A 16,329-nucleotide genomic window follows, 5' to 3' on the forward strand; every position below is an offset into this window, starting at 1 on the left:
AATGTTGTTGCTTTATATTTGAAATAATTTGTTCTATGTATGGTAAAAAATTACAAAATATGCGTGCGATAATAAAATTTAAATTTTTTTGGTATAAATATTCTTGTTAGGTGGTGCCACGGGAAGTATTTTAATGAGAACTAACTACGTAAGGAATATTTTACTTTGTTTGATGTTTTCAGTTCATTTAAGTTATAGGTATATTGTACATATTTCTTAGATATGATTCTTTGTTTTTGACTTTGAAACAAATTTAATATGTACCTAATGTAAATGAGAAGTCTATCTTAGCAAAGTATAAATGAAAAATAAAAGATCAAATTAGATCCATAGAAGAAAATATACTTATATATATAAACATTATATATATATATATATATATATATATATATATATATATATATATATATATATATATATATAGAGCTAAGATTAATATTATTATAAAAATTAATATTAAACTCACCAGTCTTCCGGGTTGAACCGCGTCGATATCCATTTTGCCGAGCTTTCGACATCCTCTCTGATGTCTTCTTCAGGGCTTCCGAGGTCTCAGTCTCCCGAGCCCCCAGACACTACTACACTCACTAGTAACTTCTAGTTCACTCACTAGTTCACTACTACGGTATTTGTATAAATTGTACTAACCGCGGAAATCTTTCCGAACATATATATATATATATATATATATATATATATATATATATATATATATTAACGTGATTATTTCGATCAAAAAACAATTTATAAATATGTTGGAAATATCGGGTATGTGGTCTATATTAAATAAAAATCTTTGTTTTTTCTAAAGCTCAATATTTCGCCATTTATTTAATAGCTTCATCGGGAGTAAAGAAATTAAAAGATTATACACATAAATTAAATTGAATATTAAAATAACATTATTGTTGATGAAACTGTACATTTAATAAAATGCATGTTAAAATTTAAAATATCTTTGAGCACAAAGCACAAAGTACAGCTGTAACGTCATTTTTAATTTGCTTCAGGGATGTTTGAGAAGATTGCCATTCATTTTTCCACTTGCACAAAACTCGATTTTTTATAAAAGCTTTTATATTACTCGCGGTATTTCGATTCTCGGCTTTTTTCTATATTGGCACATTTAGCAATTTCACTCGCACACTGGTCCGCACTTTCGTTGCCAGAAATGCCAATGTGGGATGGAATCTATATAAATCTGATACTCCTATAATTTTCTTGAGTCTTCATGGGTTCTAGTTTTATCAGTTTCTCAAGGGGACCTTTGGGATAGATCTGTTTGAGGGTTTAAAGGGCGCTTAGTGAGTCACTTAATATAACAGAGTTAGAAATGTTATTAGAATTTATATGCATGATAGCTTTAAACATTGCATAGAGCTCAGCGGAGAAAATCGAAAAGACGGTTGGAAGACGAAATTGATATGTATCGCTTGGAGTAACGAATGCAGTACCTACTCCTTTATCACACTTAGATGCATCTGTAAAGATTTTATAGCAATGTTCGTAATGCTGACGGAGAATTAGATCTAAATTAATCTCTGCATAACAGTTGTAGTTCTAAATTAACTTAAAACTAAAATAATTTTTTATGAAAAAGACCACGTGACTATAAATTTTTATTGCCCTGTACATGATAAATTTGTTAATATAATAATTTAACATTAAGAAGTGTTCGAAAAAGAGTTGAATCTTATGGTGATTTACGTTATAAGAACAATTTGTATTTGTTGTTTTTACAACCCATAACAAGCAGTCCAGTTGAAAGCTGAGTGTTATAAGCTGTTTTTTGTGTGGCTAATTCGGTGGTGATAGCAGAATCGTGGAAGGCAAAAAGAGACCAAGTCGAGAATTCCAAACTCTTGTGTCCGAAGGGCTTTCAGTTTCTGTGAGTAAAGAAAAGAAGCATTATATAAAATTAGCACAAGCCACCAAGTCGAGGAGAAAAATCCTTGGGTCTAAAGATTGCTGGTCTTATTTTGAACGAGTCGGAGATTTGATTTGTGGAGAGAATCCGAACGAGTGCTGTTTTAAAACATTATAAAAGGAGAAAGCAGATGTGCAGAATGAGATTAACACTCCTTCTTTTTTTCTTCTCATTCTTGTTTAATAAATGGCAGCAAATATCAAATAATTATTATTTAATTATTTAGTTAATTAATATTAAGATTATAGTTTTTTTGGTGAAACACGTCTTTTCTGCGGTAACTTTAATTATTAGTCACTCTCGTTAAATGAGGTAAGGAAAATAGACGAGAGGGAAGAGGAACCACCAACGATTCTTGAAGTTATAGATGCAGTTAAAATAATAAGCCAGAAACAAATCACCCGGAATAGATAATCTCATAGCTAAACTATATTAAGAAGGTGACCAGGATAACATAATGGCATTACAGCAACTTATAAAAGAAATATCGACACAGACATCCCTCCCCAATGATTGAATTAATAAAATACTTTGCACCCTACACAAAAAAGAAGATATTTTTAAATGCTCTAACCACAAAGGAATTAAGATAGTAGAAAAATACCAGGCTGGTGTCAGAGGTAGTAAATTGACAATTCATCAAATTGCAACCCTGTAAAAAATTTTTAAAACAACCCTAGAATATGGCGTTGATACTGTAGCATGTATAAAATTACCGAAAAAAACTATCGAATATTCAAAGTATAAAATTTATCTGAAACGCTCCTGGGCTGTACATAAAATTTCTTTTAAAAGTTGTTTACAAAAACGTGTTTGAGACGCATTCAAGAGAACTCTGTAATAAAATAATTCATATATTACGTCTTGGTTCTACAATTTTAAAAGCAAGCAATGATTCAAGGTCAAATGCTCATTTGAAAAGAATTTTTGGTTAGCCCGTTGCGAAGAATGGTACATGGGGTGGAATGCGAAAGAGGAAGCCGAAACAGAGGCAAGGTAGGAGTGAATTCAAGTTTTAGGTTTGGAAGAATTTTTGAAAAGTCAAGACGCTGTGGGTGTCGGCGTCAAGAACCGGCAAATTTCTTGAAAAAAAGTGATTAATACTCAATGAAATTTTTTGTTTTATGTCGTCTCTCCCTTAAGAGATTTGCCGCATTTCCAACAGATTTGAAAGGTACCCACATGTGTTCCAGTTTATTTAACAAGCCGAGTCTAAAATTTACGTCCCAGTGTATAACTGGGATATAAATAACTTCCAGCCTCAATTTGTTTGCCCTAAGAAGCCGTTTCAGAATATTTCCGCAGTTTGGAGATAAATTTGTTAATGTGCCAGAGAGTGTAGGTCCAGTTCCTAGCCCTAGAAATTTTAAAGAAATTTTAGTGAACTCCAGGTAACTCTTTTGTGTTGATTTTTAAAGGAAAAATAAACATTTTCTAATAATAATTGCTTTCATAACAGTTTAAGAAATTGTTGTAATTAAAATTATAGATGTTAGGGTGTGGCTCTTAGCTTTCATAATAATTGTTCTCAGTTTTAAAATTTAATATTGACATCTGAGAGCTAGCTTTATTTTTTTTGACATTTGGTAAATATCTAATCATAACAAATCTTGTTTAGCTTTGTTTTATTTTTTTTAGAAAAAGGTTAACCTCTATGCATAGTTTCACTTAAAAAGATATTTTTTCATTTGTAATAATTTATGCCCGCTACAAATTGTCGCCCATTAACAATTGTAAGTTTTTGTAGCATCTCCAACTTCTAGAGTTTGTAAGGTGATAGAACATATTAAGTTTGTTTTTGTTATTTTGTATTTTATTGTTATTATCTATATTTGTAACTGTTTGTGGTGTGACAGCAATAAATATTAAATTTTTTTTCCTAAACCATTTCTCTTAACTATATACACATACTACATATTTTTCTTAACTAACTGTCTAACCCTTTTTTTGTGTTTTTATAAAGAAAGAACCTTTTCTTTCATCCAGCAGGAAGATTCTTTAAAGCGGCGTCCATTTTAAATAGCTTGAGAAAATTCTTGTATTGTGTTTTGTTCCAGGATATTTATGTAAGTACCCTTTCACAATATTTGTTTTTAACAACCCTAAAAACACCTGTGTAATGACTTTTGACTGATTTTGAATGAAAAATAGCATAAAACTTCAAGAGCCAAGGTCCACCCTGGGCTCCAGGTAGCTCAAGGACCATCGTCGATATAATATTCGTGTTTAACGACGTTGAAAACCCGCAAGTAAAGACTATCGACTGACTTAGAATAAAATTAATATATCTACTACATACGGTAGACGAGATCCACCCTGGGCACCAGCTAGCTCAAGGATTACCGTAGTTATTATATATCCGTATTCAGCGACCTTAAAAATCCTTGACCAACAAAATTGAACTGATTTCTATTGATATTTTTGATTTTCTATGCACTTTGGAAACGCATTTTCCTTATAAGCCCAATGCAATTTTTATTTTATTACCATAAATTTTGTTCACACTTTCCAGAATCAAATGCAAAAAGTTTCACAGGAATTCATCTTGCTACGGAAATTTATAGGTTAAATGCTTCGTTGCCTCGCTTAATTTGCATAATTGGCGGATGAGGTGAGTTCGCCATAATAGAGTTTATTATATGATGAACCATAATACATTGGGGACAAGCTTGGTTTTTATCGCATATAATATCATCAGAGAGAAAATTTAGCTGGCAATATTTTCGACTGGTATGAAAGTTTGTTTCCTGACAATTTTCGCGAATTAAATTTTGACACTTAAATCACTCGACTGACGTCTCGTGATTTTGACAACATTTCATAAGCGAAAATTGCCAAAAGGCAAGAAACTTGAATAAAACCACAAGAAAATTTTACCGGTAAATAATTTTCTCTCAATGATATTTAACAAAACTATTTCACGATTTGATTAATGCACCATATCAACAAAACATAATCTTTATTTATTTGTTAACAATATTAAGTGTACACAAAGCATAATTTTATGTATTATTGACCTGTGGCATTTGGGAACTCGAAGGTCCAGCTTTATTTGTTGTTCTAAATTTTCGATTAATTTCTTGTGGTGACTGGAATCCAGCTGCAGATATGGTTGCATTTGAGTGACCCGTTAATTTAATTAACTCCTGTTCAGAAACACCTTGTTTGAACAAGGCTGACACAGCTGAAAATCGATGAGAATGGTTTGTTGTTTTATGTTTTTTTGGGTGTTTTTAATTTTTTCAGCTGACATTTTTGTCCACTTAGATACGGTGTTGATTCCAAGTGGACAGTTTTTAAACCAAGATCCATCCTTCCCCTTTTTTCCATTAATTTTAAAAATAATCAAACTGGCCATAAATTTGTGTTTGATGAATTTCTTACCAGCCATTTGCTGCTTGCCAAACTGTTCGAACCGCCTTGATTTGTTTTGAAAAAAATGCTGTTGTATTGAATTTGGCTCGTAAATTCTTCCATGACATCAAATACCTTCTGGAAAAAGTGAATCTTACAGTTTACGGCCTCATTACCTCTCCAAGCAAGTTCAAAAAAGCAAAGGTAAAAAAACTTTTTTTGTGCTCCATCGGAGGTTTTCTCGTCGTACCTTTGGATGATTTCTAATAGTTCTTCGGTGTTCTTCGGTTCTTCGAATCGGTGAAATCATTACATATATGTAAGATATGAGTAAGAGAGAGACAGAAGATATATTTTCTCTCTCTTCCTCTATCGGGAATAAAAATGTTCCTTTTGTATATATATTTATTATTATATAATATATGTATATATATATATATATATATATATATATATATTAATATTATTATTTATGTGATGTTTTGTATTATTTATTAAATGTTTATAATTATTGTAGGCTTTTGTATTTACCCTTACCACGAAATGAGCCAAAAACGAGCAGAATGAACCTTAGCGATTTCGCAGGTTAATTTCCAAAAGAGTTGGCCCCGTTCTCTTGTTGTCTCTTTACTCTCTATGTATATCGTCATAAAAGTTATGAATTTCTTCATCTATGGCTTGTCTTGAGTGCATATACTGTGATAATTTAATTGTAGCGTCTCTCGTTTAGCTTTAATATGAGGTACACAACCCTTGAGGTTACACTCTCTATTTTTATAATCTTATCTCATAGTTTTTTTGTGCACGAGAAAACCTACGCCACCAACTGCCTTATCGTTTTTTCCAATGGAATGCAGCAGATGCCTTGATTTTAAAACTAATTGGTTTTTTAATTTTTTTCGTATTCTAGAAAGTCCCAATACATTTCATTTATGCAGTGTAAGTTCTTCCTGCAATTTAATAAGTTTTTTTTAAGTTGAAGTTCGTTTTGAGTTCGTTGTCCATGATAGCTCTGCCCATAGTCTGTTCTGGTGGCTACCGCCACCAGAGACCGTTGGGTTGCCGAGTACTAAGGGCCTCTTTTTAGTTTGTATTATGTTATTAAATTTATAATGTAATGTAAAAAATAACACAATATGCAGTTTTAGTAAAGAAGTCTAATTCAATAAATAATAACGGTTTTATTTAATTTTTTTGCAATCTTTTTGTAGAGATTTAATTTACATCAAAATCAAAAAGTAAAATTAAATTTTGGTAGGGGAAAAAGTGTTGGTAAATGGAATATATTTGGGAATGTAAAAAGGGGTTTTTTGGATGATGTTGAAACCTCGATCTTGGCTGATGTTGGATTGGCCGTCGAAGGCAAAGTTGGAACGCCTGTCATGAGGGATGATGGAAGAACTGTATTAGGCGATGTTGGAACAGCTGTACCAGGTGTTGTTGGTAAGTCTATATTGGTCAATGTTGAACCGACTATATTAGGCGATGTTGTAACAGCTAAGTTGGCTAATGTTGAAACTGCTACAGTCGGCGATGTTGAAACAGCTACATTAGGTAATGTTGAAACTGTTATGTTCGGCGATGCTGAAACAGATAAATCAGGTGATGGTGATGAACCTATGTTGGTCAATGTTGAAACGACTATATTCGGCGATGTTGAAACAATTTCATTGGGTAATGTTGAAACTGTTATGTTCGGCGATGCTGAAACAGATAAATCAGGTGATGGTGATGAACCTATGTTGGTCAATGTTGAAACGACTATATTCGGCGATGTTGAAACAATTTCATTGGGTAATGTTGAAACTGTTATGTTCGGCGATGCAGAAACAGATAAATCAGGTGATGGTGATGAACCTATGTTGGTCAATGTTGAAACGACTATATTCGGCGATGTTGAAACAATTTCATTGGGTAATGTTGAAACTGTTATGTTCGGCGATGCTGAAACAGATAAATCAGGTGATGGTGATGAACCTATGTTGGTCAATGTTGAAACGACTATATTCGTCGATGTTGAAACAATTTCATTAGGTAATGTTGAAACTGTTATGTTCGGCGATGTTGAAACAGATAAATAAGGTGATGGTGATGAACCTATGTTGGTCAATGTTGAAACGACTATATTCGGCGATGTTGAAACAATTTCATTGGGTAATGTTGAAACTGTTATGTTCGGCGATGGTAAAACAGCTAAATCAGCTGTTATTTGAGACGTTGATCCTTTAAATAACTTGTCCAAAGTATCAGAAATATTCATTGATAAAAGAGGTAGAATAAGGTCCCAGATATTGCCAAAAGCCGTACGGATGGATTCTAAAAATCATAAAATATATTGTTTAGAAAAATAGATTTTTTGTTTTGGCGAATTAATTAACCTAATTTATGTAAAATATGTATACTATTTTTTAAATTAAAAATAAAACGTTTAAAAGTTGACCAATAAGTGTATCAATAAACTAGTTTAATCAATCTAAGTATATTTTGATTTGATTATTTAGGGAAAAATCCATTGTAAGCGTGGTACTGGTAGAAGAAGAGCATCAAGGCTAAAAATCTAAGACAATTGTACAAAAATCGACTACATCATTATTTATAAGTGCTGCCAATAAGTTCTGAATATAGGTTTTCCCCAACTCTTTCCATCGATCTATATCCTAAGCAACATACTTCAAATTTGTTAAGGCTATTCTTTTTTTGTCGTTATGTCGTCTAGCCATTCCTTTGTAGTAGAGCCTGTTGCCTGAATGTAAGTCCACATACCCTGTACCTCCTCTTTTAAGGGAGTTTTTCATCTTTACCATGGAACGTATGTTGTATGTTGCTATATGGTGTTGTTTATTATTTTCTCTGCTTAGAATCCTTGCAGCAGACCGTTGCTTCGGTGTGGAAATATGGAATAAATTTCCTACCCCCAATGGTACCTGCCGTGTCTCTATTCATATCGACATTTTTTATTTTTTTAGAGATTTTGGCCATATCCCATCACGCTAGCCAGACCTTTAATTTAAAAATTTAGTGAGTGACTGTAGATGACAATTGATTGGAACTCCCGTCGCCTGCGATGGGTAAAATCACTCGTATTCTATAAAAGTGAACTTACCTAATCCAAACATTTCAGGAAACGAAGAAAATATTTGAAAGGGTGGAAAATGCTCACTGATACCTTGTGCCGTTTGTAGTACCTCCATATAGTACGTAAGAATAGCTTTAAACCATCTAAAAATGCTTTCTGTAATTTCAAGAAGAGCTGTAAAAAGGAAATTCATGTTAATTAGGAAACATATTTTCACCTGCTCGTGTAAATTGTACCTGGTAATGGTAGTATATCCTGTGAGCTAGACAGTACAGATGGTAATAGATAGGATAAAAAATTCGCCACTGGTGATGCGTTATCCTGAAATTCTTTTACGTGGTTCACGGCAAACTCCTCTGTATTATACAGGCCTTGATGAAGATTACCTTAAAAATTAAAGTAAGTTACATTTCAGTTGTCTGATTTTAAATAATTTATATCGGGTGTATAATTTACTATAAAAAGATTACAAAAAGTCAAAAAAATAACAATAACGATTTAAAATTTACTAAAATTACATAAATCGTCAATATTATAAAATAAAAGATCATAAAATATACAATCCATTACAAAATTTAACTAAATTGCAAATTGCATAATAAAACCTTACGAATAAATTTAAGTTGCTGCATGTGATACCCAAATATATACGAGTATATATAAAAATATTTTAGTTGCTTGTACCTAAACGTAATTTATTAGTTTTTCGTTAAGAAAGTCTTCCACTAAATAATATGGTCTTTCAGGTAGATAGGCTTTTGTCAATTTACGAAAATTAAGGAAAGAAGTTATTGATTTGAGTTGAAAAGGGAGATGGTTGTATAATTTTTTTGCCGAGTATAGATTTCTTTATTAACTCAGTGGACGGAATCTGTATATAAACATCACAGGTTGAATTTCTGGTGGAGTAGTCATGATTAGGTCTTACTGAAAAAACATGTAGGTGTTTACGAATTAAGCAAATAGTTTTTAAAATATATAAAGAGAGAAGAGTTAAAATCCCGTGATTTTTAAAGTAGCTTTTGCAATGTGTAATTCTACTGAGGCCAAAAAGAGACTGTAATGCTCTTTTTTGTAATTTAAAAATACAGAGCCAGGGCTTTTATTTTTTTTTATCGCAGTTAAAACTTCCTCAACCTCATACTTAGTTGGTCTTGCAATATCTACTCCATCCATTGGTATTGATTCTCGTTCGTTGTCGTTTTTCATTTCTATTTCACCGTTTAGGTATTCTTCGGAATATTGTTTCCATCTCTTTAATTGTTTTTGTTCATTTCCTATCAGATTACCTTCTTTGTCTTTAAGGTATGTCATTTTTTAATTGTACCCTCTGCTTATTTCTTGAACATCTTTGTAAAAATATTTTATATCCTTTCTTTGGCATTTTTCTTCCATATTTTAAAGTTGTCTCTCTAAAAGCAAACTTTTCTGCCTTCGGCAAATTTTCTTTACTAATTTCCCTTGCCCATTATATCTTTCTCTATCCTTATCATTTTTTGTTTGCAACATATTGTGTCTATATATTCGCTTTAACTCTATTCCTTTTTCACATTCTGTGTCCAACCATTATTTCTTCTTTTTCCTTTTACTCTTTTTTATTTCTATTCATAGATGTTTTTATACTATTTTCGAGTATTGGTCAGTTTTCTTCTATGCCATTTATTTGAACTGTTACGTGGAGTAACAGTTCATAAGAGTATGTACTCATAAAAAGCTTGTTGAAATTGTAAGTCCTACATCACAGTATTTTATTAACGTGAAATTAAGTATCCAAAAAATAAAACATTGCAGAGTGTAATGAATTACATTAAAAGCAAACAGCACTTCATGTACAAATAATAATTTTTAATTAAATTTAATTTAAATTTGGCGTTTCGTCGAAACAGCAGATTTATTTATTATTTAAAGTTAGTTTTACTCTTGTAATAGAACTCCGGATTTCCAGTTACGAGTTCGCTTTAATATGGTTAAGTAATTAACTGAATTTTGAATTAAATTCGTGAACGTCCATCGGAAGTAGCGTCCGGTATATTTTTGACCTTTAGCTATTTTACGGACATATTGACGTGGACATATCATTCACATGGTAATTAACCGTTCAGTGAGTTGCAATGCCTATTCGGTTTATATTGAGTTTACTAGAGTCCGTTCCATCCTTTTTGGTAGATCATGAAATGATCTTTGATATTGAACATCATTGAAGTAAGAGGAAATGGCCACGGGTAATATTATTAATTAGTGTGTTTATTGCGATTTAATATTATAATTTAGAAAAGCGATTTCTGGGCAAGTTTTACAGTATTTTAGACCATCTTTTTATACCCAATCAACAAATAACAAACAATAACCAGAAATATCAGCATAAGGTTGATTAATTTACTTAACCCTTAACTTCGCAAAAGGTTAATTTTTAAACTAAAAATATAAATTGATGTTTGCTGTTTGGGCATCATACAATATTCGACAACAACAAAAAAAATATATGACATCTACATGTCAAAAATTTGGATTGTATACCAGAGTATACATCGCAAAATAGACCAAAAAAATAGGTTTGTATAGCATGTCATCAATTGTCAAATTATGAAGGCCAAGTAAAATGAATAATAACTAGCAAAGTTTAATAAAAAATATTTATTTATTAATGTGAACATCCATAAAACAATTCCTGTTATGCACTTAACATAGTCTAATATTACACTTGTTACAAAATATGGCCGTTTGTTCCTTCTTGCAATTTCTACACCTGCCTATTGCACTGCATACTGCAAAATGATCCAGATGATCTAATCTGATAGCATCTTTAGCTGCTCATTGCTGTAACGTCCTCTTTTTATTTTGTCAGCCTGCAGTAGACTTTTGGGAAGTTTAATTCTTAAATTAATTCGAAGGAATAACTGTTTTTTTATCTTCTTGTAGAATGCTTGCATCGCGTTTATACAGTAGCCAAGCATTATTAATGGACATATCTATAATTTGAGAAAAAATGCCCATATACCGTATATGTCTTTTGAAGCGTATTCTATATAGAGCAATCAACATGTCTGCCAAATCCACACCACCCATATGATTGTTATAATTTTTTATTAACTGTGGGCATGGAATGTGGATTTTCCTGTTTTCCATTTTGGAGAATCTTTGTATGGTTGCCATTAGAATGGAGGCTATATAAAAACTAAAGAAGGTTACGGACTTGTTATCGTACCACTTTACAACAACAAACTAACAACGTATTTCAAATTCACTTCGAAGATATGTAATAACTTCTAAACTTGTAAAATAATTATCGAAATAAACCGTTGATAAAGGTTTATTTTGGATTGTTGAACATAGTGCTAAAACACATTTTGTCCCAAATACCATGTTATTTTCCTCATCTGTAAAACGATGGTTTCTAAAGGTATCGTTTCCTCCATAGGGAGAAAATGATACACTATTCCTGATACGCCACACAAACATTTTGAAACCCAATTTTTTTGGTTTCTTCTTCACATATTGTCTTTTCGAGCCTGCCTTTTTGGTTAGTTTGTTCTACGATTAATTTAAAAATATCTGGACTAAAAAAAGTTTAAAATATTGCAAAAGTGTTTTTATATTTTGGGGTTTTGTAAAATTATTCCTTTGTTCTGTTTTCACCTTATATTCAAAATCATTAGTTGTCCAGTTAAATAAAGGCTCATTATTCCCCTTTTGTTTTTTCGAAAAACTTGCTTATTTTTGGACTACTGGAAACAATTGCGACACTATTGACACTAGCTGTTGCTAGTCCCTATTTATTGGCTGAAACAGTTAATATTTCTACAGCTTCTTTTATATCTTCTACACAAATTATATTTTCTTTAACATCATTTGTGTCTTCTGTGAATTCTTTCAAAAAATTACAAGATAATTTCTCTTGTTTGTCATCACTACTAGTTTCTGGGTCGCTTTCAGCACCAACTGAAGGCAGAACCATTATTAATAGGCATAATTTAAGCATAAAAACTACAAGAAAGACCTCTAGCGTTTTGAAATAAGGACGCTGCTTCGAAGAATCCTAATCTTGCTAGATAAAGGAAAGAAGGCTCTTCTTTCCTAAAATAAAGAACACAAACAGGGGTTAGGAGACTTTTCTAAAATAAACAAAATGGTTCAGAGAGATAAATTAAACATTGATTACTGTCTCAACACAAGATTTACAATATAAATTATTAAAACCTTTATTTTTATTATTTAAATTATGAAAGCAATTATTATTTTAATGTTTTTTATTTCTTTTGAAAGTTTGACAACAAAAAAAGTTACCTTGGTTTCACAAAAAAAACAATGCACTAGCTCTTCTGGGGTTAAACTGGAATCATACCGGAATTATACTGAAATTTCTGCTATGCGTGAACAAAAAGGACTGCTTCAAATAGTCTGGAACGTTGATCAGCCCGGGATAAACATAGGTGAGGTAAAAAAATCAGCGGCACATTTTTACAAAACTGGAACCATTGCACGTAACTTAACACGTACTGAACAATTAACTGCAAAGCTACTAATCTTCCATAAAAAATGAAGAAACACAAGAACAATACAAATTTGACGAACAATTTGGACTTACACTGTAGGCCACTGCCACTGACAGAATAACTGAATTAAGAACAGACATTAAGAATACAAAAAGCAAAAGAGTTGGTAACCACAATAAAAACAGTCAAAATTGAATACGTCGGTCACATTATGAGAAACAGCGCAAGATATGGGATGCTACAAGAAGAAGAAGAAGATTCAAATCATACACAAATTTCTCTATAGCCAGATAACGTTAAAACGGGTACTGTTAGTCAAACTCAACCTCTGACATGTTCTAACACTAAATGGTTCAAATGAACGGCATTAGAAATAACTACTCCTTCGACAACAGTAGGCCAGAACCAGTAGATTTTGGCAGAAGATTGCATTAGATACACTAGTTTTTTCTTTCGAGATAAATCTTAAAATGGATACTTAACCCAGAAAGATTTAATTAATTTCTTCGAAAACGCACATGGTTCTTCCGATCCTCGCAGTATAGCTAAACGTATAGAGAAGATATGTTGACAGATATGGTAATGATATGCTGACACTGTATACTGTAGTGGAACCTAAATTGGCATTACACCTATTTAGAAGATCTTAAATTACTCATAGCTAAATTAAAACCATCGATAATATGTCTACAAGAGACTTACTTCAAAGAAGATAATTATCATAACTAAAGAAACTATACTTGTATTTTAAGAATAGAATGACTACTAGCCATGCTAGTAGGAGAGTAGTAATATATGTTCATAACTCATATAATACCGAAGTCATAACTCATATGTTTAGAAACTTAGTTAAAGACAAGGGCAGTATCTAACTATAAAAAGGCCTCACAAAGTTAATATCTGTAATATTTATTTTCTTTCGGACTGAGTTGCATCCATAAACAAATTAGGTGATTTGAATGCCCTTATTATACTTTGAGGGAGCAAAAAAAACAGATTCCTTGGGATGTAAAATCGAACAAATTGCTATTGATTCTATTGATTCGATGACTATTCTTAATCATAAAAGAATCACAAAATTTATGTCCCCAATACATTTATCCCTTGGTGACCCTGTCTTGCAACCATCTCTGACGTAGGATATGACATCCCATTTGTATGAAAGTCATCATTTTCCCATACTAATTATGAACAACAACATCTCCTCATCAATGCTATCCAATAAATAATGTCTAAAAATGCAGATTGATCTCTTAATTCTTTTTTGATTTAACATAAAATTTCTTAGTTGGTATATCCCATCGATACAGATATTGATATTAACTTTAAATTATTCCATTTCGTACAGTTTTTAATGTCATTAGCTCACGAGTCCGTAAGTTTTCCAAAATTTTCTAAAAACTATGCTTCAGCCGCATGATAGAATTCTAATTATGAAACAGCAACTTAAGAATTAAAAAAGGTGTTTTATAAATTGAGAAGGTACCCAACTTTAAATAACTAGCTGAAATTCAAAAGATTAAGGGTCTACTGTACAAAAAATCTACTTACCACATATGTCATCTATACCATCGATATGTTACTGCCACTGTATCTTATTATTATAAGGTATTTTTTTTGGTTATGTAGATTTGTATATATCAAATAGTACTTATATTTTGTCAATACTAACAGTAAAGCCTCAGATTTATTAGAGTACTTGGAAAGTAACAAAAGTGACTATCGAGTTTTATGTTTTATGCATAAATAAGTAATATATATATATATATATATATATATATATATATATATATATATATATATATATATATGTATATGATGTAACATTACAGGTATAAAAACTTACTACCTATAGTTCCGTCAATGTCCGTGTGTGATAAAGGATCATCTGCCATACAACCAGCTATAGCTAAAAAAATAGTATTACCTACTTAATACCTACATATATATAAAAAATTTAAGAAAAAAAATTTTTAATTTAAAAAATAAATTCGAGAACCACAAAGTAAAGTAACTGAAACATCAGCAATTGAAATCGTGTGGTGAAATAATGTTCCTTCCTCACCAAGAACCGATCGTGTAACAGCTGATTTTTGGGATAAACCGGATAAAGACCGGATAAATAATATGGAAACCAACGAAATTCTAGACTCATCTTTGTGGGGTTTTCTAAGTCGCACGTTTATTTGAATAAGCCACAGATCGTAGCGGCATAATGGCATCAACAGACGTTTTAAACAAATAAATGTCAATGATATCTTACACATATTTTGTTTAATTTAAGTTTAAAGATAGGAAAAGCATAATTGAAGACCTATATAAAAAAATCAACTAGACATTTTCGTGGCAGCTGCCGATAAAATTAGGAGAAGTTTATAAAATACTTTGAAAAACTTACCTAAAGATATTAAAATTATTTCGCGCAACATTTTGGCAATTACTAATACGTCGTATTTTATTTTCACGCCTTTTGTTTTTATACACTGATATGGTAAACCATATTACTATCTACTTAGCCATATTCTAATTTTTCATAAAAATTTTAGTTTATGTAAAATCTAATGATATGGTTCAATTTGACATTTTCTTATCAAAACTGATACGTTAAAATTGAAATTTATAATTCGTGATACATTGTAGCTGGTACAATAATTATTTACATAATGACATATCATGATTATAACGTAAGAAACTAAGGATGTTGTAAAAAGGGTCAAAAATAATAATTGAATGTTTTTTAAAAGAAATAAATCATAATTTTTATGGTAGGTATACAAAAGATAACATGATGGTTTATGAGAGAATAAAGAACGAAGATAAAGGAACTTATGTACCAAAAACACACAGAAAACAGTAAATGGATTGACTATCTAAAAAAACTGCACACATAAGAACAAAAAATGACGTTAGAACAAAAAGTAACAGAAATAGCCAAAAATAAAAAAAGTTAATAAACCCGCGCAAGAAGTTTAATATCACTGGAATAGCCTAAGAGTCGGTAAATAAAGAAAAACAGAAAATAAATTTTTAAGAAAAGATACTAAATGAACTGCTAAAATATTGTGGAACAACCATGACGATAACTAACTAACAGCAATTAGGATTTAAACAGTAAGGACTTACCCGTCCAGTCCATCTTCCATGAAGTACTTCTTCTTCTTCTTGTGCTACTCCTATCGGAGGTTGGAAATCATCAAGGCTATCCTGACATTGTTTACAGCTGGCCTAAAGAGTTCATTAGGGGTACAGCCAAACCACTCTCTCAAAATACGCAACCATGACATTTTTCTACGGCCTGGATTCCTTTTTCGTTCTATTTTTCCTTGCATTATATTTTAAAATAATGCGTATTTATGTCGTCTCATCAGGTGATCCAAATATTCGAGTTTTCTTCGTTTGATCGTTGACAAAATTTCTGGGTGTTTTCCTATCCTTCGCATTACTTCAAAATTTGTAATTCTTTCAACCCAACTTATCTT

The 16,329-nt window shown here is 31.5% G+C and overlaps 1 protein-coding gene across 2 annotated transcripts; it reads right to left on the bottom strand.

The window, feature by feature from the left end:
* Window positions 1-6,442: 6,442 nt before the first annotated feature.
* LOC140440872 (uncharacterized) lies at window positions 6,443-15,383 on the bottom strand. 2 transcript variants are annotated; one of them, XM_072531233.1, is made up of 5 exons: window positions 15,249-15,383; window positions 14,700-14,759; window positions 8,594-8,743; window positions 8,385-8,531; window positions 6,443-7,597 (listed from the first exon to the last, which is right to left on the bottom strand). In XM_072531233.1, exons 1-5 carry the CDS (start codon window positions 15,277-15,279, stop codon window positions 6,513-6,515), a joined length of 1,473 nt encoding a protein of 490 aa, XP_072387334.1. In that variant the 5' UTR covers window positions 15,280-15,383; the 3' UTR covers window positions 6,443-6,512. The 2 variants fall into 2 exon arrangements, with proteins under 2 accessions (XP_072387334.1, XP_072387333.1); XM_072531232.1 differs by having other exon boundaries at window positions 14,697-14,759.
* Window positions 15,384-16,329: the final 946 nt, after the last annotated feature.

The sequence above is a fragment of the Diabrotica undecimpunctata genome, chromosome 5 (assembly GCF_040954645.1).
Source record: "Diabrotica undecimpunctata isolate CICGRU chromosome 5, icDiaUnde3, whole genome shotgun sequence".
NCBI lineage: Eukaryota > Metazoa > Arthropoda > Insecta > Coleoptera > Chrysomelidae > Diabrotica > Diabrotica undecimpunctata.